At 42.7% G+C, this 25,762-nt stretch overlaps 1 protein-coding gene across 1 annotated transcript in view; it reads right to left on the reverse strand.

The window, feature by feature from the left end:
• The window catches only part of ZDHHC2 (zDHHC palmitoyltransferase 2), a 125,411-nt gene that overhangs the window by 42,305 nt on the left and 57,344 nt on the right, over positions 1-25,762 (reverse strand). Inside the window, exons 2-3 of the mRNA XM_073645413.1 lie at positions 24,549-24,575; positions 8,355-8,449 (exon numbers count right to left, since the gene is read on the reverse strand). Of these exons, the coding sequence (XP_073501514.1) occupies positions 8,355-8,449; positions 24,549-24,575 (122 nt within the window). The remainder of the gene's footprint in view (positions 1-8,354; positions 8,450-24,548; positions 24,576-25,762) is intronic.

Genomic DNA, 25,762 nt, shown 5'->3' on the forward strand with positions numbered 1-25,762 from the left:
TAAATCCATTCTGCTCGCTCCATACACAAATACATCAATCATGGCAGTAATTTATGTGATGCAGTATGGCACATGGGTGGGTATGTTTGTCTTCCCACTGGCAGATAAATCCAGCAGAAAGTGAAGACTTGGAAGCTCAGCGGTTTCCGTTCTGGCATCTGATTTCCATTTAGCAGACAGAGTAAATATTTAATGCTGTGCGAGCACTACTAGACGCCTATTTAATTCAATAGGGCAGAATCACATAAAATACCAATACTCGCAGTACAAATGGCCACATAATGTTCAAGAAAAAATTATGTTAAATATGAAATTCACCAAATTCAGTAAATACAAAGACCTCGCATATACAATGAAGGAAATAATTATTTGATCCATTGCTGTTTTTGTAAGTTTGCCCACTGACAAAGACATGAACAGTCTATAATTTTAAGGGTAGGTTAATGTTAACATTGAGAGATCAAATATCCCAAAAAAAAATCAAGAAAATCACATTGTATAAATTAGATAAATTTACTTGCATTTTTCAGTGAGAAATAAGTATTTGATCCCCTACAAACCATTATGAGTTCTGGCTCCTACAGACCAGTTAGATGCTCCTAATCAACTGGTTACCTGCATTAAAGACAGCTGTCTTACATAGTCACCTGTATAAAAGACTCCTGTCCACAGACTCAATTAATAAGACACTAACCTCTACAACATGGGCAAGACCAAAGAGCTTTTTAAGGATGCCAGGGACAAAATCATAGACCTGCACAAAGCTGGAATGGGCTACAAAACAATAAGTAAGACGCTGGGTGAGAAAGACAACTGTTGGTGCAATAGTAAGAAAATGGAAGAAATACAAAATGACTGTCAATCGACATCGATCTGGGGCACCATGCAAAATCTCACCTCGTGGGGTATCCTTGATCATGAGGAAGGTGAGAGATCAGCCTAAAACTACACGGGGCGTCCGTGAAACGCATTTGATTTTATTTAATGCAATTCTTACATCTATCCATCAGACACGAGATCATCATTGTATGCGGAGGAGCGCGGACATTTAGACACCTTTCTTCTTCTACATTAGTTTGTTGATACATTTATCATTATTACACATAACTTAATTTATGGACATCTATGGTATGATTTATTTGCCTGTGTGGATTGGATGGGTTGTTATCGACATCTGGTGATAATTTCATGTCAATAGCACCTTTAAAAATATATTTACTTAGAAAATGCAATACTTATTTCACCCCCTGTATTAAGAAAATTGTGGATTTCTCTGGAATAAGACATTAGAGGCATGTATATAAAAGTATCATTTTATTCAGCTTCCTATGACCTACATGCCCATATTGGAAAGTTGATCCTACTGACAGATTCCCTTTAACACCTGGATACAGGCACTGAACTCATCTGCCAAAAGGGGCTACAATCCACAATTCCAGAATCTTGAGCTGGTTATTCACATTAGACTGCTGTTTGGCCGAGCTTCCACCAATCGTTTGGCCGACAGCCATCTCAGCCGACTCTCTCATACACAGGTTGAGCGCTCCTGCTGTGTTCTCTATGAGTAAGCCGCCGGGTGACTTGTTGGTCAGTGGCTTATCTCTGGGAAAACAATGCAGGCCGAAATCGGACATGCGCTACCAACATTTCTCGTAACCGTCACTCGGACGGTGCCCCTGGATATCGAACTGGTCAATATTCATCCGATATTCGTTTAATATGTATGGGGAGCCTTTAGCCTATGTTTCTGATCAATTTCTGCAATGAGTTATAGTAAATTTTGTCAGGCCGCAGGAGACCCAGTCCCTATGGCTAAGTCACAAATTACGGTGTAGAGATGGTGTGCATCAAAATGACCAACTTTTTCTTCAAGGAAACAAATTAACATATGCAGTAAATTATTAATCTCTGTAATATCACATCTATCCACACAAATTAATAATTCCCAGAATTGTCTTTTAGGTGCTGTGTAATCACTCTCACTCATAAAAGGGACAATCCTAATAATAACTGTAAATTAAAGGGAAACTGAACTTTCACAAAATGCTCCACAGAGACATATAGACACACCTATACATCAGTATCAAGCCAATACCAAAAGCCAGTTGTGTTTATACCATCTATACTCACACAAATTCAGTATAAATTATAACTTAATACACTTCATAATAATAATAATTTTTATTTTTATAGCGCCAACATATTCCGCAGCACTTTACAATTTTAGGGGGGGAAGGGGACTTGTACAGACAATACAGACGTTACAGAATAAGCATAACTCAGATATCAAAAGGAGTGAGGGCCCTGCTCGCAAGCTTACAGTCTATGAGGAAATAGGGAAGACACAAAAGGTAACATGTAATTATATTGTATAATACACCCTTAATATACTAAATAGGGTAAGTACATAACACTACATGAACTGGTCGCCAGCCAGTATGTGTACAGTACAGACAGAGGCTAATCACTGCATGGATGGTAGGAACATGATTTTGAAGAAAATTTTGAAATAATTGGCCAGGTCATCAGAACTGAGGTCAGTGGTCAGGGCCTGAGCTGTTTGATTAAGGAGGGAGTGAAAGAGGCGTTTAAGATTATTGGATAGTGAGAGGATGAGGTTGTTAAAGTAGGTTTGTTTCGAGAGGTGAAAGGCAGAGTTGCATGTTTTAAGCGTAAATTTATAATGGATGAAATCTTATGCCAGATTAGATTTTCTCCACAGCTGTTCAGCGCACCTGGAGCACCGCTGGAGAAAAGGTGTTTGCAGTATGTGCCATGGTTGTGTCATGGTCTGTGCCGAGTTGTTCTATACAGTATGTAGGAGTGCGGCTTCATCCAGGGCGCATAGTAATATTTCGTTATAATGCTTCAGTGCAGAGTCAGGACATGAGAGGGAGGAGATTGGGGCCAATGATGATTACAACTGTGGCACTCCAGGGGTCTGGTTACCACAGTAATAGAAATATTACGTCTGAGAGCAAGTGGGAGGTTTCCTGGTCAGGAGCCCTTAAACATGCAACACCTCCTGTCCCAAACCAGATAGGGGAGGAACCTGTCCTATATGAACTGGATCTGGGGTGGGGTTAGAGAGTCAGAGCCTGGAGTTAGTTCCAGACACAGGGAAAGTAACAGCAAGGAGCTCTGTAGGAGCAGGAGCTGAAGACCAGGGGCTGGAGCTAAGCAGAGCTGGCAGAAGAATCTAAGAACCGGACACCGGAGTCCGAGGCTGCAAGGATCTTTAAGTCCAGCAGCAGAAACCAGCCGGCAGGGGATTCCAGGTCCTCTGGCCATAGAAGCCCGGAGGCTCAGTCACGAGCAAGGGACCAGCACCGCCATCGAGGAGCGAAGGCTATCAGAAGGCCCCAAGTCACCAGCCATACGGGTGAGCACTACACGGTACACTCAGGGACGTGGGCTACTTCCTTCCACTCGCTTACAGCAAGGTAGCCAAGAAGAGTGCAGACAGACGGGGAGGCCTCCAACTCCCCCTGGCCAGGGGAACTCCTATTTGCTCACAGACTGACCAGGCCTCTTATGCTAGCCAGTACTCCTGGGAGGATCTGCCTTATTATCATCAGTAAAGACCCTGAACTGCACTGCAAAGACTCTGAGTCATTACTACTGCGCTCGTGCACCATCACTCCCATCATCCACGTTCCCTGCCCTGAGGCTATACTCTTCCCGTGGGGAGTTATCCCATCCTTTGCTGCGCACACCACACCAGCCTCAGCGGTCTGCCTCGCAGCGGCGGTACACCCTGACCGCAATCCACGGGTGGCTTAGTCGGACATTAAACCACAAAAACCCTATAAAGACTGACACTGGTTTGACCACCCTGGGCCACGGAACCGGGTCGCCGCCACGGAGACTACAGCCCCCAGAGACCCGGCTCCGGGTATCCCACACACGTGCACACACGGCCCAGGGGGCGCGTCACAACGTCTACATAAATTTCTGGGTGTTAATGGCAAATATATTTCTGTAAGTGTGGAAAGTGGGGGTGTCTTGAGCAGGGTGACAGTTATTGACAGAGAATGAAAGAAAGTTGTGGTCAGAGAGCGGAAGAGGAGAGTTAGTAAAGTCATGTACTGAACAGAGCCGGGCGAAGATCAGGTCAAGAGTATTTCCATCTTCATATGTAGGAGAATTAGTAAGCTGTGAAAGGCCGAAGGAGGAGGTTAGCGATAAAAGATGAACAGCAGATGGGGAGAGAGGATCGCCAATTGAGATGTTAAAGTCCCCCATGATGAGAGTGGGGATGTCGCAGGATAGAAAGTTAGGAAGCCAAGAGGCAAAATGATCCAGAAACTGACGGGAGGGGCCCGAGGACGATACACAGCCGCCGCTCACAGGGAGTAGGGCCGGTAGAGTCTGACTGTGTGGACCTCAAAAGAAGGGAAGATAAGTGAGGGTACTGGGGGGATAACTTGAAAAGTACATTTTGTTGAAAGGAGCAGACCAACACCTCCACCTGATCTGTTGTAAGGACAGGGGGTATGAGAGAAGTGTAGGCCGCCATATGAGAGAGCAGCAGGGGCTGTGTCCGACTGCTGGATCCATGTTTCAGTGAGAAACAGAAGGTTTATTATAACAAGAGATAAAACACATAAAACTAGAAGTAAAAGAACATCAGTTCAATGATAAGGAAACTATACACCAGTCACCAGCACATACGAAAAAGACATCACTGAAATGCAGCACACTTAAGTGCTGCTATGGTGCACGAGTTAAAGGTCTCTCCAGGTCTGATAACAGCCACCAGCAAATACAAAGAGCAAACAGTATATAGTGGCAGAAGGTGTAAAGACTGCAGCTGATCGCACGGCCTGGAGAGACCTATGGTTCATGCTCTTTAGTAGCATTTAAATGTCTTGAATTTTAAGGTTATTCTTATTGTGCTGGTGACCTGGTTATGATTTCCGCACCATTGGACTGACAGACTGATACGTAAAAGTATACTAGTAATCTAAAACTATGGCTATGGCCACTACCGGACAAAATATTTTTAAGAAGCTCAGGAAGGTGAAAATAATAAAAAATAAAATCCATACTCACCACCTGGACTGGCGCCGCTCCTGTGTTCTCAGTGTTCACTTGACGTCTCAGCCGGATGTTGATGCCAAGAGACTATGGGAGGGCAGCAGTGAAGCGGCACTGGTCCAAAAGATAAGTATCGATTTCCTTTTTTTTTTAAATAAGGGGTTGTAAGTATGTAATTTGTATTATTCAGCAAAAATGCAAAAGCCAAATATACTGGAGAAAATAAGCTAAATGTTGCCCTAGACCTAGGGCAGGAGTGTCAACCATGCAGTCTGGGAAGCAATTTGTTACGGCCACCAGCCAGGGACGGAATATAATAAGGGCAATCTTGGCTAGCGCCAAGGGTCTGAGGAACCTGGGTTCCCATGGCCAGATTGCCCTCATTATAGTCCTTTTCTCGGCTTCCTTCTCTATGACTCAGCCGATGCAATGACATCAGTATGCCAGCTGTGTCATTTAGCGGGTAAGAAGATGATGGAAGTGGCGAGATGGGGACTGTCTGGAGAGATAAATTATTAGAAAAGTGGATAAGTATAGTTGATGGGGGGCACAGTGATAGCTTATCAATTTATATTTTGAATGGTGTGGTGCACATCTGTATTCATAGGTGCAGTGTGGGGCCTTTTTTTTCTGTCGTGGACGATGTTGTTGTATAGTCCCATCCGAAATTTAGCAATATGCGAGTTTATGGGATTTTTAAGTCCACAAAGTTTCTTGATGAAAAATTTGGAGCAGATTCAGCACAACTTTTCCTGGAGCATTGTAAGGTACAGATAATCTCCAAATCAGCTGGTCGATAGATTACAGAAAGGTGGAGATGATACATTTTTTTATGCTCAGGACATAAGTAAACAATAGAAATAATAATCTGTAATTAGGCTACCTTCTAACTAGCGAATACCATCAATCTTGTGCTGCGACAGAGAAGCACAGAGGATCAGTAAAGCGCGCACAGTTTGTTATTTATGAGGAAAACAGCTGAGCAATCCGTTCTTACTACATCAAAGGGAACAAATATTGAATAAATTGCCTCTGGAAAGAGCTTCCATAGAGCGTGCAGAGAACACAGTTACACAACAATCCCACACTCAGTATCAGAGAAGCCAAAGCCAAACTGTGTCACCCTCCGCCATAGCTGCTATGGACGATCAGGCCAAGATCTGACAAAGAAACGACTAAAAGTACATTATAATAAGAATCTGCAAAGGGAATAAGCACGAGAGCTGTTACTCAAGGCATCCATAATATGCAGCACACTATAAGTTCTATCGCCCCATCTACCTTTATGTGCAGAAGTAAAACAGGCTTTATCAAAATGGAAACCAATACTAGGAAGTTCTCTATATCAGGAAATTATATAAAAGTCCCATTACTTAACACACTTAAGCAGACAATACTTTCTCAAGGGATGGGAAAGTAACGCATTGTCCAAGCGAAACGCGCGTTGGGTAGGTATCCTTGCACCCTTTCATCCCCACTGGGGGGTTCTCAGCCCTTGGGTAAGTGTTGTATTACCTATGGTTTTTTTACATTGCACTTTTCAGCAGACTGCATCCCCATGTTCCTTCACCTGTGACCTTCCATCTCTTTGGCTTTGACTTAATGTGGATGTACCATAGCAGTATTGTCTGCTTCCCCCTCTTGTTCTATAAGCCTTTATGTGGCCAGGTGTTAAAAGTGCATACTGTTGGTTGTGCCATATTCTGTGTTATACTTTGCACCATTTACCCAGGGCTGATTACTCTCTTTTGGGGTGTCTGCTCTTTTCCTAACACATCGTCTGTTATTCCTTTTATGGACTTCCTATGAATTTTTATGGTGTATTATAATATTTAATAAAATATTTTTCTACTTTCATCTAAAAAGCTCCCTTTGTCTCTTGTTTTTAGATTTTACAGTACCAGCAAAATCCATGAGATTTCAGAAATCTCATGTACACACATTTTTTTCCTGACTGCTCTGCAAAATGCAGCATGTCCCTTCTTTCAGCGTTTTTTCAGCAATTTTGCAGCGTTTTTTGCACTCATAGAAAGCAATGGGTAAAAGCAAAAACGCAGCAAAAAATGCAGGTATTAGGTTTTGATGCATTTTTAGTGAAAAAAGCAGGTGCAGCAGTATGTGTAATTTTCATACTTTTCTCATGTTTAAACCATAATGTCTTGGTTTCCTCAGAATGGCACTTAGGATTAGTACAATTTAATTAAATTAGTGATGTGTAAAAAGTAAACATTGGCTGAGCGAGGTGTGAGATTGAAAAATACCTGTTGCCAACCAACGTGTGAAAGTAAATATTGTCCTACAAACTAAATTCTGTCAATGTCTTAGGTAAACTATTCTGACCAATTCACCTCCCCCCCCCGCTGTAATTGCATATTTTTTAATGACTTCATGAACTTTTTTGCTCAGAATAGTCACTATTTTTTCAGACATAAAAATCTTTTTCCACTAAATAATTTGATCAAATTGCCCGTTTTTCAAAAATAGTTTTATGGTTTCACATGTCTTGCATTGGTGTTCTGTGTTCATGCTTCTGTGGTGAAAGCAAAGCTAAACTTTGGGATCCTGAAAAACGCAGCAAAAATGCAGCAAAACCTGCTTTTTGTAAACAGCTTCTTCACTGCCAAGAGAGCAGGTTTTGCCTGCAGAAAAAAAAACGCAGCAAAAACCCAACATGTGCACATAGCCTTACTGTGCCTTGATGTTAACGAAGATCTGTCACCAAATTTTACAATGTAAACTGCATACAACATTAGACCTCGTAGACCTGATGAGGCTGCTGTAATTAGGATACATAATCCTTTTTAAAAGTCCAGCTATTAAATTAAATGGTCAACTTTTAAAAAGTATTATACAGTCACTCTAACATAAATTTTGAATGTAAGCACTCCTGTCTCATCAGGTCTAAGAAATATATATCTTAATGTATTTAGTTTGAACTGTATTTTATCAGTAACAAGTTGTTTAGAAGACTTGTTTCATCTGGACAACCCTTCCCCTGACAACCCCTCTCAGTTATTTACTGTGTGTTTATCATTGCCGATCTAGCTACAGGGTGATCATATAAATTCCAAGGAAGAGACCACAAGCGATAATTGGCTGTTATGTGGCTGAAAACGCTACCCACCACGATGGCTGTTTGCCAAAACATTTTTTTTCATAAAAGTACGGCCATTGGACCTGCGATCCTCCGTATCATGTGGGTCCCCCTCAAGGTCTCGGCACAATTGATCACAAGCATGGGATAAGCCAGGTACATTAAAACCAGAATTTATACTGCAGATCAGTGGAAATTCCATTTTCGCGCTTTACCTTACCTCTTTAGTCGGATTCATTGGTAATGTGAAGATAGTCTTCCAGTAAGACCAAACAAACAGGAGAACAAAAAAGTGGTACGCTATCAGGCACAAAACTGGAAAAAATGGAAAGAGAAAATTTTATTTAGATGCGCAAAACGTACCTGTAAGGAAAAGGGATATAAAAAAAATATGTTTAAAATCAAATATTTTGACTTCCAAGATTCTTTAAAGCGTAGACCTCAACAAATCATTACATTAGGGGAGGACCACCAGTAAGATTTGGTTATACAGCCTAAGACCACTTCCATCTATAAAAACTGCATACACAGGTCACATCATTACTAATATACTAGCGGTGAAATACCCTAAAGTAAGTCCTTACAGTGATGATAAATTTACTTTTGAGATTTTTGCAAAAACCTAATTATAATTAATCGTGATCATAAGAGATAGAGAAAAGTGTGTGTTATAGGAAGTATTATGAAGAGGGCAATGCATTGCAATCGCCACGTCGTTCATCCTCGTACACACATAGGGAATGAATCGATAATCTGATTATTCCTGTAGACATAGCATTTCATATGAGAAAATATAGCTGCCATGCAGATAAATAATAAAGTCGATTTCCAGTAAAAAGTCCTAATTCTCTTATCTCCGCATTTAATGGAATCAGTGAATGGAAGAGCAGAATAGATGAAAGTGATGAACTGAAGAAGAGCTTTGTGCAGTAAATGTGAGCACAGCAGATGTCCTGGCCGCTTTCCGTGCAGCATCAGACTAGATCCCTCCTGTAGTACGTGTAACACCACAGCATCTGGACACGGAGATTAAGGCCACCATTAATACGAGCAGGCTGACGGCAGATCTTTACAGCGAAGCAATAGGAAGGCACATTAGAGACAAGGAAGAAATGAAGAGCGAAGGATGTTCATCATATAAAGGCCACAAAAGTGTTAGTTACACGAGTGTGTGACACAGAAGAGTGTATCTTGCTCAGAGGCACTAAGGCGATCAGGACCCTCCGTTCTGTATTCAGGCCGGGGGGCGGGCGAGTGTCCTAATTCCTGACCTAAATGCGCACAAGATTTATAGAAGGAAATCAATCGTAAGCCTAAACTTAGCAGCTGGAAAACAGCCTCTTACTGATAGAAAACTAAACTCCAAAAGGTTGAGGAAAAGAATAGATCATATTGGCTTAATAAAGAATAATAAATGTGCATGACAGAGGGAAAGCGGACATTTCATCTAACTCATTAATTGCTTACATTTTAGGCTTGTAAACAGGGCAAGGGTTATTCGAAAGGTAAGATTTAACCCTAACCATTAGAATCCAGCGTTTTATTTTTATTACACCGCCGGATTGGTATCACTTATTCCCTGCCCATAGTCTTATTTTTACCCTCACCGTCTTCACCTTCTATCAGCATCGTTCCGGTCAGTCTCCAGCAGTTTGTGACCTGCCGGATCGCTCTAGTGTTTGCAGGGCGAGCCAGAGGTCACTACTTATAAATCTAAGAGAGCCAGAATGATGTCAGAACGTGGCTCTCATAGACTTACACTGAGAGCTTGTGACTATTACCTCTGCCTTCCGGTCAGTCAGAAAATGTGGTCACAAGATGGCGGCGCTGTAATGGAGCAGTGCCGAGAAGACCTGAAGACAGTGGCTGGTAAGTATATTACTAGGGGTAGGGAACATGTGATTAATGGCACCACTTCAGCGCTGAAATAAAAAAAACAAAGCAGGAGTGGTGCTTTAACAATCTGTTACCGTAAACAGGGCATTGGGGTTAGGCGTCTCCTCCTCACACCTCTTAATGGGAACATGACAGTACATTCATCCTGCCAGAACTACAGGTAGCATGAATCAGACACTGGCGCACTGTAGAGTTTCAGAGAAAACACACTTTGAAAAGCTGGTGTGAATATGCATATTGGATGGCTTGTCCGAGGATGGAGTAAAGCCGTCACTCTCCTTATGGGTGTGTATAGGGAGTGACCCTTCAGTCTATGGGAGCAGAGCGGGGCGGGGAGAAGGCGTCAGGAACCGACCTCGGACGAATCATCTCATGCAAGACACATGGTCACCAGCCAATGTTTTCTCTAAGACGCTGCAGCGCTTCAGTGAAACATATATGGCTGCAATAACACCGCCAGCGTCTGATTCATGCTGCAATGGGATCTCCTGTCAGGTTCCTTTTAAATAGAAATAACGAGGAATAAGGATTCTAAAATGGGTCCAATGATAACCAAAAGTCATCCAGCAAAAATAAATAACTTTAAAAAAAAAAAAAAAAAATGAGCTACAATACCAGGTACACATACTAAAATGTAAGATGTGGCTGATTACCAATCAAAAGACGTATCACCTCAAGCGCTTCAATCCACTGATCGGAGGCAGGGGCTGGCAGTCAGACTCCTACCAATCTGATACGGATGACCTATCCAAAGGTCAATAAACAATCAATATAAAAGGGTTTGTCCACTACTGAGATATTCATAACGTTTCCTAAAGTTAGCTCTGAAACCCGTCACCCTCACAATCAGTGCCAACTGGATGTAAACATTGCCAGAACAGAAAAGTTGCATACACTGTGTAGTGTCATGTGTCGGGTACTGCAGCTCAGCTCCTATTAAAGTCATCTGAATGTTTAGATCTGGTAGGTGGCATCTATGGAGTACTGGGTGCTGGACCCCCACTAATCTGATACTGATGACCTATTCTACGTATAAAGCATCAATATCTAAGCAGTGGACAAACTCGTTAAAGTCCCCAAAAATCTGTTTACAATTGACAAATGCTATGCACCTAGTAATATGGTCTATGCATTAAAAAAATTATAAAATGTTTCCTTCCTTCTATTATTCGCCCTTTCCATATACAGTATATCTTCTTGTGTGGGGAGTCACTCTGCAGCCTCCTTCACTCATTTACTCGACAATAAAGTTGTCCATAAATAAGACATTTGTCAGAGCAGCCCGCTGATGCCTTGGAAAAAATCCAGTTTTCCAGGATGATAACCACTGCAGCCATTGTTTTCTCCTCTATGTACAGGTGCGGAGAAGAACAGGCACTTGTCTGTGCAACTCAGTTCAGGGGCTCTGCGTTTAGGTGTACTATGCTAAGTGGTCTAGAGTCAAACTGCAATGTGGGGGATGATCGATCATCTACGGTCATATCAGATTGCAATGCCGAGAAGGCGATACACCCCTCAGTCAATAACAGGCCAGTACTCTAAAGCAGGGTTCCCCAACTCCAGTCCTCAAGGCCCACCGACAGGTCATGTTTTCAGGATTTCCTTAGTATTGCTCAGGTGATAATTCCATCAACAGCACAGGCAATAGTTACATCACCTGTGCAATACTAAGGAAATCCTGAAAACATGACCTGTTGGTGGGCCTTGAGGACTGGAGTTGGGGAACCCTGCTCTAAAGGCCCCGTCACACTTAGCGACGCTGCAACGATCCCGACAACGATACGACCTGTCAGGGATCGTTGCTGCGTCGCTATGTGGTCGCTGGTGAGCTGTGAAACAGGCAGGCTCACCAACGATCAGGAGAGCAGCGACATCGTGGAAAGAATCTTTCCACGATGTCCTGCTCCTGGTTACCAGCCTGCTGAAGCAGGAGCAGGCTGGTAACCATGATAAACATCAGGTTACTAGGGGCACACGCGCACCTAGTAACCCGCTGTTTATCATGGTTGCCACTCTGCTACGGTGAGCGGGAGGTTACCGCTCACTTTAGCAGGCTCGTAACCATGATAAACGAGTTACTAGGTGCGCGTGTGTCCCTAGTAACCCGATGTTTATCATGGTTACCAGCCTGATCGCTGCTCCCGCTGGTCACGCACAGCGATGTGTGCTGACCAGTGGGAGGGCAACGAACAAAAAATGGTCCAGGACACCTTGCAGCGATCAGCGACCTCACAGCAGGGGCCTGATCGCTGCAAAGTGTCACACATAGCGACATCGCTGGTGAGGTCGCTGTTGCGTCACCAAAACCGTGACACAGCAGCGATCTCGCTAGCGATCTCGCTATGTGAGACGGGGGCTTAAGGATCTGTCAATTATGCCCTAGTGTCAACTCATTTTTTTCTTGGAAAGCCCAGGATCCTGCTCTCTCTCCCGAGTGAGCTAAAAAAAGTGACTAAAATGTGCCACAAAAAAGTGCACTGAGATGCAGTCAGTTCTAACCCTCTCCAAGGCCCTCAAAGATTGTTCATGACCCCTCAGAGCCAGAAAGCCACAGTGAGGGTCAGGGACAAGTGGCCTCCCTTAGCCGAAGCCAAGAGAGACCCAATCTCACTCCTAGCATCTACCTGGACTTCCACCCAAGCGAGAACTAAGAGCAATCAATGGTCGGTTGCAGTGATTGTGCAACAGCCCGCACCCGGTCCAGCTTTACTCTGCAGCCCTTGCCCCACTTGGCTTATTTCGATGGTTTCCATTCTGCCCCCATGGATCATGGTGCTCTTCATACACAGTTCTCTCAGTGTCAGCTCTGCATCACAATCTCCAGCCACGCCAAAACTTTGCCTCTTTATAGAATGAGCTTCCGCTTCAGTGAAGAGTAAGGGAGAGCTGCCTTCAATGTCCACACATTGAACACCTTTGGCCCTCCATAGGTCTAACACAGTTTTCCAGCATGCCACAACAACGTTAACTTTAGAGCAACAGAGAACTCAACCCATTCATTCCTTGTGAAAATGTTAAATATTCCCCTAATATTGTATGTACATTACACCTTAAAGACTAAGTATTTTTTTTTTCTTTTTTTATTGTCGCATTACAAAAGCCAAAACCCATTTACTTTTCTGTCAGTACAGTCAAAAAAGAGCTTATTGCTTTGCAGGCCAACATGATTTTTTTTTATGCCAGCTTTTTGATGTATATATAACTTGGCTGGAAAATTGCTAAACATAATGCCAGTAATGTATAACCGACAACAGTGTGCATGCAGTGTGTAACCATTAAGTGTAATGCCTCTATGTGCAGAAAAGTTGTGTTGCAACATTTATTCTGGTCTCCAGCCCCATTCCTCTGCAGGGCAATTTCCATTACATTCCTCTCCGGCTACCCCTAACTTTACCATCTTACATCAGGACTGACAGATACTTGGTGTGTGGACCCTTAAAAGCTTCAGCAACTAACACAAGAATAAAGCGAAATCCATCACAGTAATTGTAAGGAGTTGGCCTTGTTCTAAGACCATTGCACCAATGCACGTAGAGCGGAGTCCGCGGCATTAAGAGATGCAGACTTTTTCCAGCATGGAGCACCGGTCCGTCGATCTAATTGTTGTGTTTTATTAGTGTTTTGCTTGCTCATCAGTTTAAGTGCACTAATTTCACTTGGAAAGTGTTTAACTTCAGGAACCAATGTTTGCATTCTGTGACAGTAAGCAGAGGAAGATGTGCTGGTTGGATCTTATGTATACATAAGGCCAGACAAGAGATTGCTAAAGGAAAAGCAATCATTCCATTAATGTCATCAGTATCTCAGGAGCCTCAAGTCATTGTTCTCTCAGCCACGTCTTATTGTATGAATGGGGATAGCAGACCTAGAGGAACCGTAAACAAAGGGGGTCTCACATGCAGCCCCAGGTGATTGGCTTCTGAAATATTCTTCATTTTTCGAGCTAAAAGCAAATGTTTAAGGGGAAGGGTGTGGACATTTCAGCCCATCCAGGGGGTTGATCCAAGGATAGGGAGGACAATTAAGCCATGTGTTTTAGTGGCAGTTGGTGGAATGACGTCAAAGGGAGAGGATCTAGGCTGAGGTCCTGGAGCCCATGAATGGATGGCCTATGGAGTTTGGAGATCGGTTGCCAACTGGGCTGGATAAACGTGCTACAGTTGTGGGACTTGTCATCTGGATCTGATAACCTTTCTTAAGGACTGTTGCTACTGGATACCTGTGTTTCTATTATTTTATCTGTCGTCTGGAGGAACATGAAATGTGAATACAGACTGTACAGGCTGGAGATACGAAATCTATGGGCCAACCAAAAGTTGGAAGACAGTGAGTATCGCCTGGTACAAAGATGGTGGAACTACTGCCCCGGGGAGGGGATCTTGTGGACTGGGGCAATGTATTTTGGCCATTTACCTGGAGTGGTTGTAAAACCTTGGATGTAAGGAATAAAATATTGTTGCATCATTAACCTGCCTAGGTGATTATTACAACCCACCACCTCAGATCTTCACAGTAATAAATGGCAGAATAATTATTGGAACAGCTTTATCATGGACAGGCATCCGCTGTTCCTTTTCATGTTTCAGGTAACATTACGCTTCCTCACCTCTGCCTCCCCTCTATAATTGGAATAGAGGGGGCAGATTAACCTGTTGAGTAGAGGAATGCTCCTACTGGGACACTACTGACACATTTACACTAGTAGATTTTTGCTCATAACATTCAATGATCAATACCAAATACCAAATTAACCAGTGTTTGTTTTAAGGCCCTTTAACTCTGGTCAATGGAAACTCTATGAAGACCAATTATTGGTCCTCATACAGTTTCCATATTGTCAGCAGCTCATCTGCTGTTTACACAAGGATATGTGCTAATGGCAATGAGGATCTTTTTGGTTGCATAAAAGAAATAAGTCGGCAAACATGTATTTGCTTCTTCTGTTGGCTGCCATGCTTCCATAGCCATCTGATCTGGCCATGTAAAAGAGCCTTAAAGAGGCATTCCATAATAAGCAGGAGAAAAGGGTGTTCATCATGATAAAGACTGTTTTGCTCGAAATACGTAGATCAGACATCTGGACGCTTTCTGGCATGATATTAGATTTTCCCAATTTTTAATGTTAATCCAAAATAAATGTGAAGTTTTAGATTTTTTATTTTGATATAGCGGTTGCTGGATGAACCACCCTTCTCTCCTGCATATTCGACCAAGGAACCGGCATGGAGCTATCTGTGCTCTGCGCCCACTTTGGCATTCCTCCTTCACTGGTGAGCTGATGATTTTTCCATTTTTCCCTTTCCTCAAATTAATTCCATAACAAGCTCGACCGCCATTCTAATCCCTATCCATCGGACTGTTGGAGAAAGTCAAGCGCTGAGAGAGTACCCTGTTCTGGAGATCGGTGGTTTTCAGCGATCAAACCACCAAGGTGTCACCTAGTCTGTGGAAAGAATATAACTTTATGTAAGGACCTTTTCAACTTTGTCTATATTTACCCTTAATGAATCCATAACTAAAACTTATCAGACTTTGAAGAAGTTACTCCCTTGAACCGGTACCCCCAAGGTCGTTGGAGCCTTTTCTCCAAGTCATCTTTCTTCCTACTCTAGTCAACCGCCATCTCGTCATCCTTCCCTGTCCAGCATAACACATCCTACGCTACTGTAGAAAATGTTATCAATCTTATTTCCTCATGTCTACTCTGCAATATAGCAATATGGTTTAACTTAATTTGCTGAAGTTTTCTGTCTCCTATAATGTGCACCATATTTTCGGTTGAGTTTTGGAACCTTTCCCATCCTATAAATAGTACTGAAGTGTTCTCATTGTTCATTTGCGACGGCTTCATGTTAGAACATTTTCATGTTAAAATGGCTCCTACTGGGTCATCGTACAAAGACTACACATTCAACTTACAATTCTGCTGTCAGCGTTGAAGTGTGGTCCATGCAAGTGGTTAAACAGTTTCCAGAAGCTCCTTATTATTAAAAAGGACAATCCATGGAGTTATGGTTTTAGTGTAAAATGTTTTCAACATACAATGGTCCTACAGGCACCAATATTATTGCATGTGGAGGAAACGCTTGTTATATAATTTGCTACATGTATTTGACTCGCCCCCTGGGCCGTGGGGCACTCGGAGCCGGGCGATAGGGAAACGATGGGGGTAGTGGTGGCGACCCGGTTCCGTGGCTCAGGGTGGTCAGACCAATGGTAGTCTGCTATGTGCTATTGATAATGTCCGACTACGCCACCCGTGGATTGTGGTTATTATGAACCGCCGCTGCAAGGTAATCCCCTGAGGCTCATGGTGTGTGCAGCTGAGATTGGATAACTCCCCACGGGAAGAGTGTAGCCCCAGGGCAGTGCAATGGATGGTGGGGGTGATGGTGCAGGAAGTTCCAGTACCGGTAGTGCTGGAGGAGCGAGAAAGTACACAGACAACGTACTGCAGTCCAATGTCTTTTACTCACAGTTCATGTGCTCCGGGTCACTTCGGCACCAGTAGTGACCGCCCGAGCCGTGCTGCGTCCACCAGGTGTGGGGCTCGGTCAACTCCCAGGCAATTCAGAAGTCTGGCTCAGGACCCCCTTTTATCCTTTCTCTGGCCTGCCTCACCAGTGACCCACTTTTGTCCAGCTGCCGCGGATCTGCGCGGGTAAACGTGGGCCTCGTTCCCCGCTGTCCTATATGGTGCCTTCCTAGCAGGTGACTTTGTCTCTGGTACTTACCTGCACACAACATCTGATCCTCACAAGATCTCCTTTTCTACTCCCCTCTTACCCCCTTTCTCACAATCGCATACAAGATTTCTCCCATGCATCCCCACTACTCTGGAACTCTCTACCCCAACGTATCAGACTCTCGCCTACTGTGGAAACCTTCAAAAGGAACCTGAAGACCCACTTCTTTCGACAAGCCTACAAACTGCAGTAACCCTCACTCCACCATACCGCTGCACGACCAGCTCTACCCTCACCTACTGTGTCCTCACCCATCCCTTGTAGATTGTGAGCCCTCGCGGGCAGGGTTCTCGGTCCTCCTCTACCAGTCGCCGTCACGCTTTGTTCAAGATTATTGTAAGGGTATTTGCTATGTATACCCTTTCACATGTAAAGCACTTTCTAGTAGATAATGGGTATAGAAATGACTTTGAACAGAAAGGTGTTTTCTGCCCAACTAACGCTCAAGAGGGGTTGTCCCGCAAAGTATATTTTAATCAACAGATCTTGGAATAATAATAATTTCCACAATTGGATGTGTTAAAAAAAATGTCCATGTGCTGAGATAATCTTATAAATGTGCCTCTGCTATGTACTGTGTAATGGCTGTGTCTGACCGTACAGGAACATGGTCTGATCATACTCCATCCATCCCGCCTCAGTGGTGTGGGCGGTGTTATACAGAGCTCAGCATTCAGAGCACTGCTAGATCTGCAGCAAATAAAATAGTGATTTCATCAAAACTACAGCAAGCAGCCTAGTAAGTGACACATCGCTGGAATCAGGGTCTCGGCCCCTACATCATGCTGCTCTCAGATGATATAGCAAAAACCTGTTGATAAATTCCCCTTAATGTTGTGGCTGATAGTATTAATATAAATCAATATAACTATGATGAATGGGCTGGTGTCAAGATTCTGTTGTCTGATAACCCGAGGCCAGGGGCTCCTACCCTGTCCCTAATTCTAGGGATGCTCTAGCTATCCCTACTCCCCAGGTTACTTCTGATGCTGAAGATGCTGGGGCCACGTACCATGCTGTACTCCTGAATCAGTCCATATCTGTCCCCTCACCCACCCAAGGATGTGGGGAGGAACAGTGAATGTAAATACAAAACCAGACAAACAAGGAAGGAAGTACAAGGGTAAATGAAAATACCAATCATATAAAATATGCACTCACAGACAATAGAGAGAAACACCGGAGGCATTAGGAAGGTAAACAAAATAGGAGAGTATGGGGATTATGCATTCAACCAAAACCCCAAGCAACAGTCACAGAACAACTCTCCAATACGCCTCTACCAAACACCAAATCCTCCACTCCTTCAACAGGCAATACAAGACTTACCACTGGCAATCCACATTGCCAGAGGCCAGAATATATAGGGGAGGGGAGTGGCTGATACTACACAGCTGAGATCCTCCATGCAGGAAGCTACAGAGACCCTTTAATATGAGGGAAAAGTGCTTCTATTCAGTGCATGAGTACATGATCTCAGATGCTGAGGTCTTCTGACCCCTCTCTGTCCCAGCAAACCTGTGACAGCTGGTAAATTACTGTGAACTTTAGAAGTGTTAGGATTTTTCTTTTTACTAGAGAAAGAAGTAACTTTTATAAAAGTTAGGAAAGTTGGCTATTAAGCTGTGGCTATTTCCAACCATCAACAGGGATAACAATTCACTGATGGGTGAGGATCATTTCCACATTTCTTGTGACAAGAATATGGTTTATGCATATGACTAAAAGTGGATGTTCTTGGTCTTTTTGTGGGTGTTCCTGAGTGGATCCAGGGTGCAGATTAAAATGAAAAATAGAGATTCAAAAGTTAAGCAATACAGAAGATCAATTCCAGGAACCCTCACCAAAAATCAGAATGAAGGAGCTGCTTCTCTAGTGAACCAGCGCGGCTCCATCACAGCTTTACCCTACACTGGTCCCTTTACCTGAACCAGACAGTACTGCAGATCCCTGCCTAGAAGTGCCAGGAACCTCAGACCTAGTGCTGGAGAACAGTGGTGGTCCTAGATGTCAGACTTCCACCCACCCTCATGATTTTATTGTACAGTATATCACTTATATAACATATTACATAATCCTATCATTGGAGAACACTCTTTGGGTGATAAATTTTCAAAAATGTATCAGTTTTACAGCATAATTTTAGACACTAAATAAATAATGTATTGTCGTAAAAAAATGGGAGGAAGTCTCGTGAAATTAATATAAAAAGAGATGTTTTTTAGGAGGATTTAGGCCACGTTCACACGTTCAGTATTTGGTCACTATTACATCAGTATTTTTAAGCCAAAACCAGGAGTGGGTGATAAATGCAGAAGTGGTGACGTGTTTCTATTATACTTTTCCTCTATAAATCCCATCAACTTTGCTGGAACTGTAAGACGCAGAGTTTTTGACGCAGCAAAAATACGCAACGTTAAAAACTCACCAAATACTCATCCTTGGCACACAGCATTATAGTGCTGATCAGTAGAAGTCCTGTAAGTAGAATATGTATGTATCAGACATTTGTGGCATATATTTTCAATATGCCATCAATGTCACAGAAGGTAATACCTCTTTCATTCTTAGTGCGGCCCCCAGAGTGCATCAGTATGACAATATGGGCCCTGAACCAAAAGGACCACCCTTAATCCTGCTGAACGGGTTTGTATCTCTGAGTGTTATATACTTAAAAAGGGATTTTCACATATTCCTCTCCATTATCTGCCAAACAGACATGACCTGTACTATTCATTGACATCAATGAATAGTACATCAACTTTGATGTCGTCTGTGGTCATAAATCAACTGAAAGAAACTCAGAAAAAGACAGATAAAAGAGTTACAAACACTCACACTCTCCAGTCAGGTTTTCAGAACCATCTCACTGATGGCTTCTCAGTTAACTCATTCTGCAGCCAGCAAAAGACAGTGCAACTCAGAAGCTATAGAAGGTGAACAGCGCAAAGTCTCATGAAACTCAATAGCAAAAATGGTTTTTAGCTCCAAATACCAGCATTTAAGTAAAAAATAGTCCTTAAAAGAGGACAACCCCTTTGCCATACATCCATGATGTAGTGAGACATCGCACCTGGGTTCTCTGGGAACACTCAGGGGAAATTATTCACACATATTCGCAGCAGATTTTTCTGCTGAAAATACTGAACGGACGCACATACCATTAGGTTATATTCCCAACAATGAGTGTTTGATTTGTTTTTGATGTTGCAGTTTTTCTGCAGCATTTTTGCATCAATTATGTAAATTCGGTTACTTGCGTTTTTGAGTGTCTTTTTATCACGTTTTAAATAAAACTTCTTTGTTTTTGATCCTTCCTGGAATTTGACTTTTACAAAACTTGATACGGTCATGTGTGTTTTTAGTGCGGTTCCACATCATGTGTGTGTTTTACTTGCGCATCCGCATCTAATGCAAATCTATGGCGAAAATCCACACATAATACTCATCGTACCTGCAAGAAAAAATGACATGTTGCAGTACTGAACCACGCACCGCAGGTCAGTTTACGCTTTGTAAAAAGAAGCACAGTGGGCCGGAGATCTCTAGAAATCCCATCCACGTTGCTGGAAATGTAAGACCTGGCGTTCTTCACGCAGGGAAAATAAGCAGAAGCTCAACGTGGGAACTTAACCTTAGGAGACTACTATTAATAAGTTTATTATATTAGTTGAGATTTTTTTTTTCACATCAGCAGTTTCATGATTTAATTAAGATTCTCCCTCATCAACAGCGCACAAAGGCTGCGGTGCCTTCTTCTGTCACTTACCCCCATCCACTGCAGCCGCCACTAAGCACTGGAGCCTGCGGTACTGTCTGTGTGCGAGCAATATGGCTGCCCCAGGGGAGTGTTTAGATATATAAATAGCTACAATTTATAGTCCATATACTCTTTATAATCTCATAAATGAATCTATAATTAAATACATGTGACATTCCCTGTGTACGGATCTGCTGGCGGCCAGCACCACTAGTGATCAGTAATACCACAGTATGCGGTGCGCTCCATAGTGGAAGCTGTGGACAGCCGGCCTGTAATCACTGAGCGCCGCGGGCCGGACGGCTCCTCTATCCCTGTGCCAGCTACTATCGGTGAAGGAAGCAGCATGTAGTCACACGTCTGCAAGGAAAATTCACTCCTGCTTTTCTGTCTTCACCTTCAGAAAGTGAATTTGGATCTGTCAGGTTTATATTCAGCTTTATGTAAAAGCAGCGAGTTTGGCTGCGTGCCCACTATGCGTTTTTCAAACGTTTTTGCCGTGGAATTTCCGCAGCAAAAACGCTTAAAAAACGCTTGCCCCATGGTCCCCAATGATAATCCTCATGTGCTGTGCGCATGCTGCGGAAATTTCTGCTGCGGATTATCATTGCTGAAAAATCCGCAGCATGTCCATTAATTTTTCGGACATGCAGCGTAATTGCCGCCATTGACTTGCATTGAATCGCTTAATATCCGCATGACTACATGTGCACATGGGGATATTAAGCGATTCAATGTGCGGATGGTACCCGAGTCTGGAGAAGAGGAGACTCTCCTCCAGACCCGGGTACCATAGTACCTGTAAAAAAAAGAATTTAAAATAAAAACTATACATTATACTCACTTTCCCATGTCCCCCGGTCTCCTCTATGGTGCGTCCTGGCTCCCCTGTAGCTTGCAATGGTCTAAAAGGACCTTCCATGACGTCATTTAGTCTTGTGACAGGTCACGCGACCGCTGATGTTGGCGTTCGCGTGACCTGTCACATGACTAAATGACGTCATGAAAGGTCCTTTTACATCACCGCGAGCTGTACAAGAGACCAGACACATCGGAGAAGGAACCAGCAGAAGGTGAGTATAATGAGTTTTTTTTATTTTTTACAATTTTTATTCTTTTTTTTTAACTATTACTTGGTCACACTATATAATCCATGCCAGTTGCATTGATTTATATAGTGTGACCAAGTTGTCAAGCACTTTCCAAGTGATGCTAAAATCACTTGGAAAAGCGCTTGATAACCCGCATGCAGAAATGCATGCAAAAACACTTGACAAACACTTCTACCTGGCGGGAAAAACGCATGTAAAATCTGCATGCGTTTTTCCTGCCAGGGAGATGCAGAAAAAATCTGCAGCATTTCTGCATCGTGGGCACATAGCCTTTCAGTTACTCAGGGATGTCAAACTCAAATACACAGAGGCCAAAATTAAAAGCTTGGACAAAGTCGTGGGCCAAAGTTGATATTTATTAAAAAATGTCTACAATTGGGTACGTTTTTCCTTATCATCAAATATAGCGATGAACTTTTTCATACGGAAACAAACTTAAAGAGGTTGTTCCACGAGCAAAGTACATTTTAATTAATAGATCTTAGAATAAAATATTGGAATATTATAATATATTATGTAAGAGCAGTAAAAAGCATATGGCCCGATGGCTTAATTTAAATATGTAATAACAAAGGATAAAAATACCTTGAATAATACTGGTAATAAAGTATGATGGCAACAAAAGTGCCCCCCAAACACCGTATTTATAGTCCACAGTTAATTTCTACAGTACCCTCCACACACACAGTATGATGACCCTACTGTACCCCCTCTCCCTCAATCCCCCAAGGAATGGTGATCCCATCACAGTATCAATCTTCAAATGTAATCACCACACAGCTCTCCATACAGCATAATGGCCACAAAAAGTGCTCCTTACAGTATAATGGACACACATAGTGCTCCATACAGCATACTGGCCACAAAAAGTGCTCCAAACAGTATAATGGCCCCATAAAAAGTGTTCCAAACAGTATAATGGCGCCACATCGTCCTCCATACAGTATAATGGGCCCACATAGACCTCCATACAGTATAATGGGCCCACATAGACCTCCATACAGTATAATGGGCCCACATATACCTCCATACAGTATAATGGGCCCCTCATAATACTCCATAGAGAATAATGGGCCCCACATAGTCCTCCATACAGAATAATGGTCCCACATAGTCCTCCATAAAGTATAATGGGCCCCATATAGTCCTCCATACAGTATAATGGCTCCACATAGTCCTCCATACTGAATAATGGGTCCCACATAGTACTCCATACAGTATAATGGGCCCCACATAGTGCTCCACACAGTGTAATAGCACCATATAGTGCTCCATACAGTATAACGGGCCCCAAATAATCCTCCATACAGTATAATGGGCCCCACATAGTCCTCCATACAGTATAATGGGCCCCACATAGTCCTCCATACAGAATAATGGGCCCCACATAGTCCTCCATACAGAATAATGGGCCCCACATAGTCCTCCATACAGTATAATGAGCCCCACATTGTGCTCCATACAGTGTAATGGCCCCATATAGACCTCCATACAGTATAATATCCTCACATAGTACTCCATACAGTATATTGAGCCCCACATAGTGCTCCATACAGTGTAAAGGCCCCATATAGTCCTCCGTACAGTATAATGGCCACCCATAGTGCTCCATACAGTATATTGAGCAGCCCATAGTGCTCCATACAGTATAATGGCCCCACATACTGCTCCATACAGTATAATGAGCCCCACATAGTCCTCCATACAGTATAATGAGCCCCACATAGTGCTCCATACAGTATAATGAGCCCTACATAGTGCTCCATACAGTATAATGAGCCCCACATACTGCTCCATACAGTATAATGGACCCCACATACTGCTCCATACAGTATAATGGGCCCCACATTAAAAAAATAAATACTCACCTCTCCTCATTCCCCCACTGCTCCGGTCTCTTCATTGTGTCTTCAGATCATCTGCACATCTCGATACAGTGGGCGCATTGTAATTACGTCATCGTGCCCACTGTGCTGAGATTACAAACGCAGAGGTGGGACGATGGGAGAGTCAGATGCTCCCTCCTCCATCAGTGCTTTCAACTGTGTATCGCCATCCAGTGATGAAACAGGCTGCTGTGTGCATCTATATACATCATACATCACCACCGGGACAGTACTCTCAGCATCAACATGACCCATAAATTATGTGCCCGATACATCATTTTTGCACTCCTAGTTGCCAAATCACTTCCAATATCACTTTGACTACTAGGATTATGGACTCACAGCAGTAATAATGCTGATATTACATAAGTTAGTATATTAAAGGGAATCAGTAATCAATTGGATCAACCCTCCTAAGTCATGTATATGGGCACATAGGTCATAGGAAGATGAATAAAATGACACCTTGATATCTGCAATCCGATGTCTTATTCCAGAGAAATTCACATTTTTCATATATGTAAATGAGCTGTTAAGATCTATGGGCGGGACACTGATCTGCATGAGAATCTGCCTCCAGAGATTATTTTACATGAAAGGGGGCTTTCATGTAAAAGTGATGTGTGATGTGTAATGGCCGCTCCCTGCTCTCCTGATCTACGTGTCTCACACTGGAAACGACCCTTTTATTTATAATAATCTCTGGAGGCAGATTCTCTGGGAGATTAGTGTCCCGCCCATAGATCTAACAGCTCATTTATGTAAAAGAAAAATGTGGATTTCTCTGGAACAAATAATCTGATCACAGATATCAAGGAGTCATTTTATTCAGCTTTCTATGACCTCCATGCCCCTATAGACGACTTAGGAGGGTTGATCCTACTGACTGCAGATTTTCTTTAAATACGGCACCCCCAAAAAGTCACAAATAAATGTTTGGTCATGAAGTGAATAATAATGATCCATAATGAATATCACTATTTATTGGAAAAGTTGTTTAAAAGCCAGACTCACCTTTCTCTCCGATATTGTCCATGGACACTGTAAAGACAAAAGAGGACATAGTAACGTCACCAATCACGTCAGAACCATTGTCCAAAAGTGGCAAAATGTAAAGCCACATTCATAACAGGCTTAACCACAACAATTATGTCGCTATAAGCATTTACACGCTGGTAAAGGAGATAATTGATGGAAACTGAAGTAGTAGTAGTCCTGACAAATTCTGCATTTTCATTGTAGTAATGTGAACAGGGGCTAAAGTGTTATATGGGCTGATTACAACCGGCAAGTGCTTTTATGTGCAGTATATTCTCTATGAAAAGCATTTACATTCAGATATGAAAGCTGTACAATGTGTATATACAGTATATATAACTGTAGTGCAACTATCTTAAACATACAGCTCTGGCAGAAATTCAGAGACCGCTGCAAAATTTTCATTTTCTCTGATTTTTCTCTTTATAGATATATTTTTCAGTAAAATGTACATTGTTGTTTTATTCTATAAACTAATGACAACATGTCTCCGAAATTAAAAGCTAAAAATGTTGTATTTACTTGCAACAAATGAGAAATTGTCAAAATAATAAAAAGAAACACAGTGCTTTCAGACCTCAATGCAAAGTAAACAAGTTCTTATTCATTTAGAAACAACAATACTCATGTTTTAACTCAGGACGAGTTCAGAAATCAATATTTGGTGGAATAATCATGATATTTAATCCCAGCTTTCATGCGTCTTGGCATGCTTTCCACCAGTTTTTCACACTGCTTTTGGGTGACCTTATGCCGCTCATGGCACAAAAATGTAAGCAGTTCTTCTTTGTTTGATGGCTTGTGACTCTCCATCTTCCTCTTGATTACATTCCAGAGGTTTCCAATGGGGTTCAGGTCTGGAGATTGGGCTGGCCATGGCAGGGTCTTGATGTGGTGCTCCTTCATCCACACATTGATTGACCTAGTTGTGTGGCATGGGACATTGTCCTGCTGGAAAAACCAGTCCTCGGAGTTGGGGAACATTGCCTGAGCAGAAGGAAGTGTTTTTCAAGGATAACCTTATATGCGGCTTGATTCATACGTCCTTTGCAAAGATCAACCTGCCCAATTCCAGCCTTGCTGAAGCATCCCCAGATCATCACCGATCCTCCACCAAATTTCACAGTTGGTGCAAGACACTGTGGCTTGTATGCCTCTCCAGGTCTCCGTCTAACCATTAGACGACCAGG

Source organism: Phyllobates terribilis, unplaced genomic scaffold (assembly GCF_046119375.1).
Source record: "Phyllobates terribilis strain yellow unplaced genomic scaffold, ASM4611937v1 Scaffold_1__5_contigs__length_1240528914, whole genome shotgun sequence".
NCBI lineage: Eukaryota > Metazoa > Chordata > Amphibia > Anura > Dendrobatidae > Phyllobates > Phyllobates terribilis.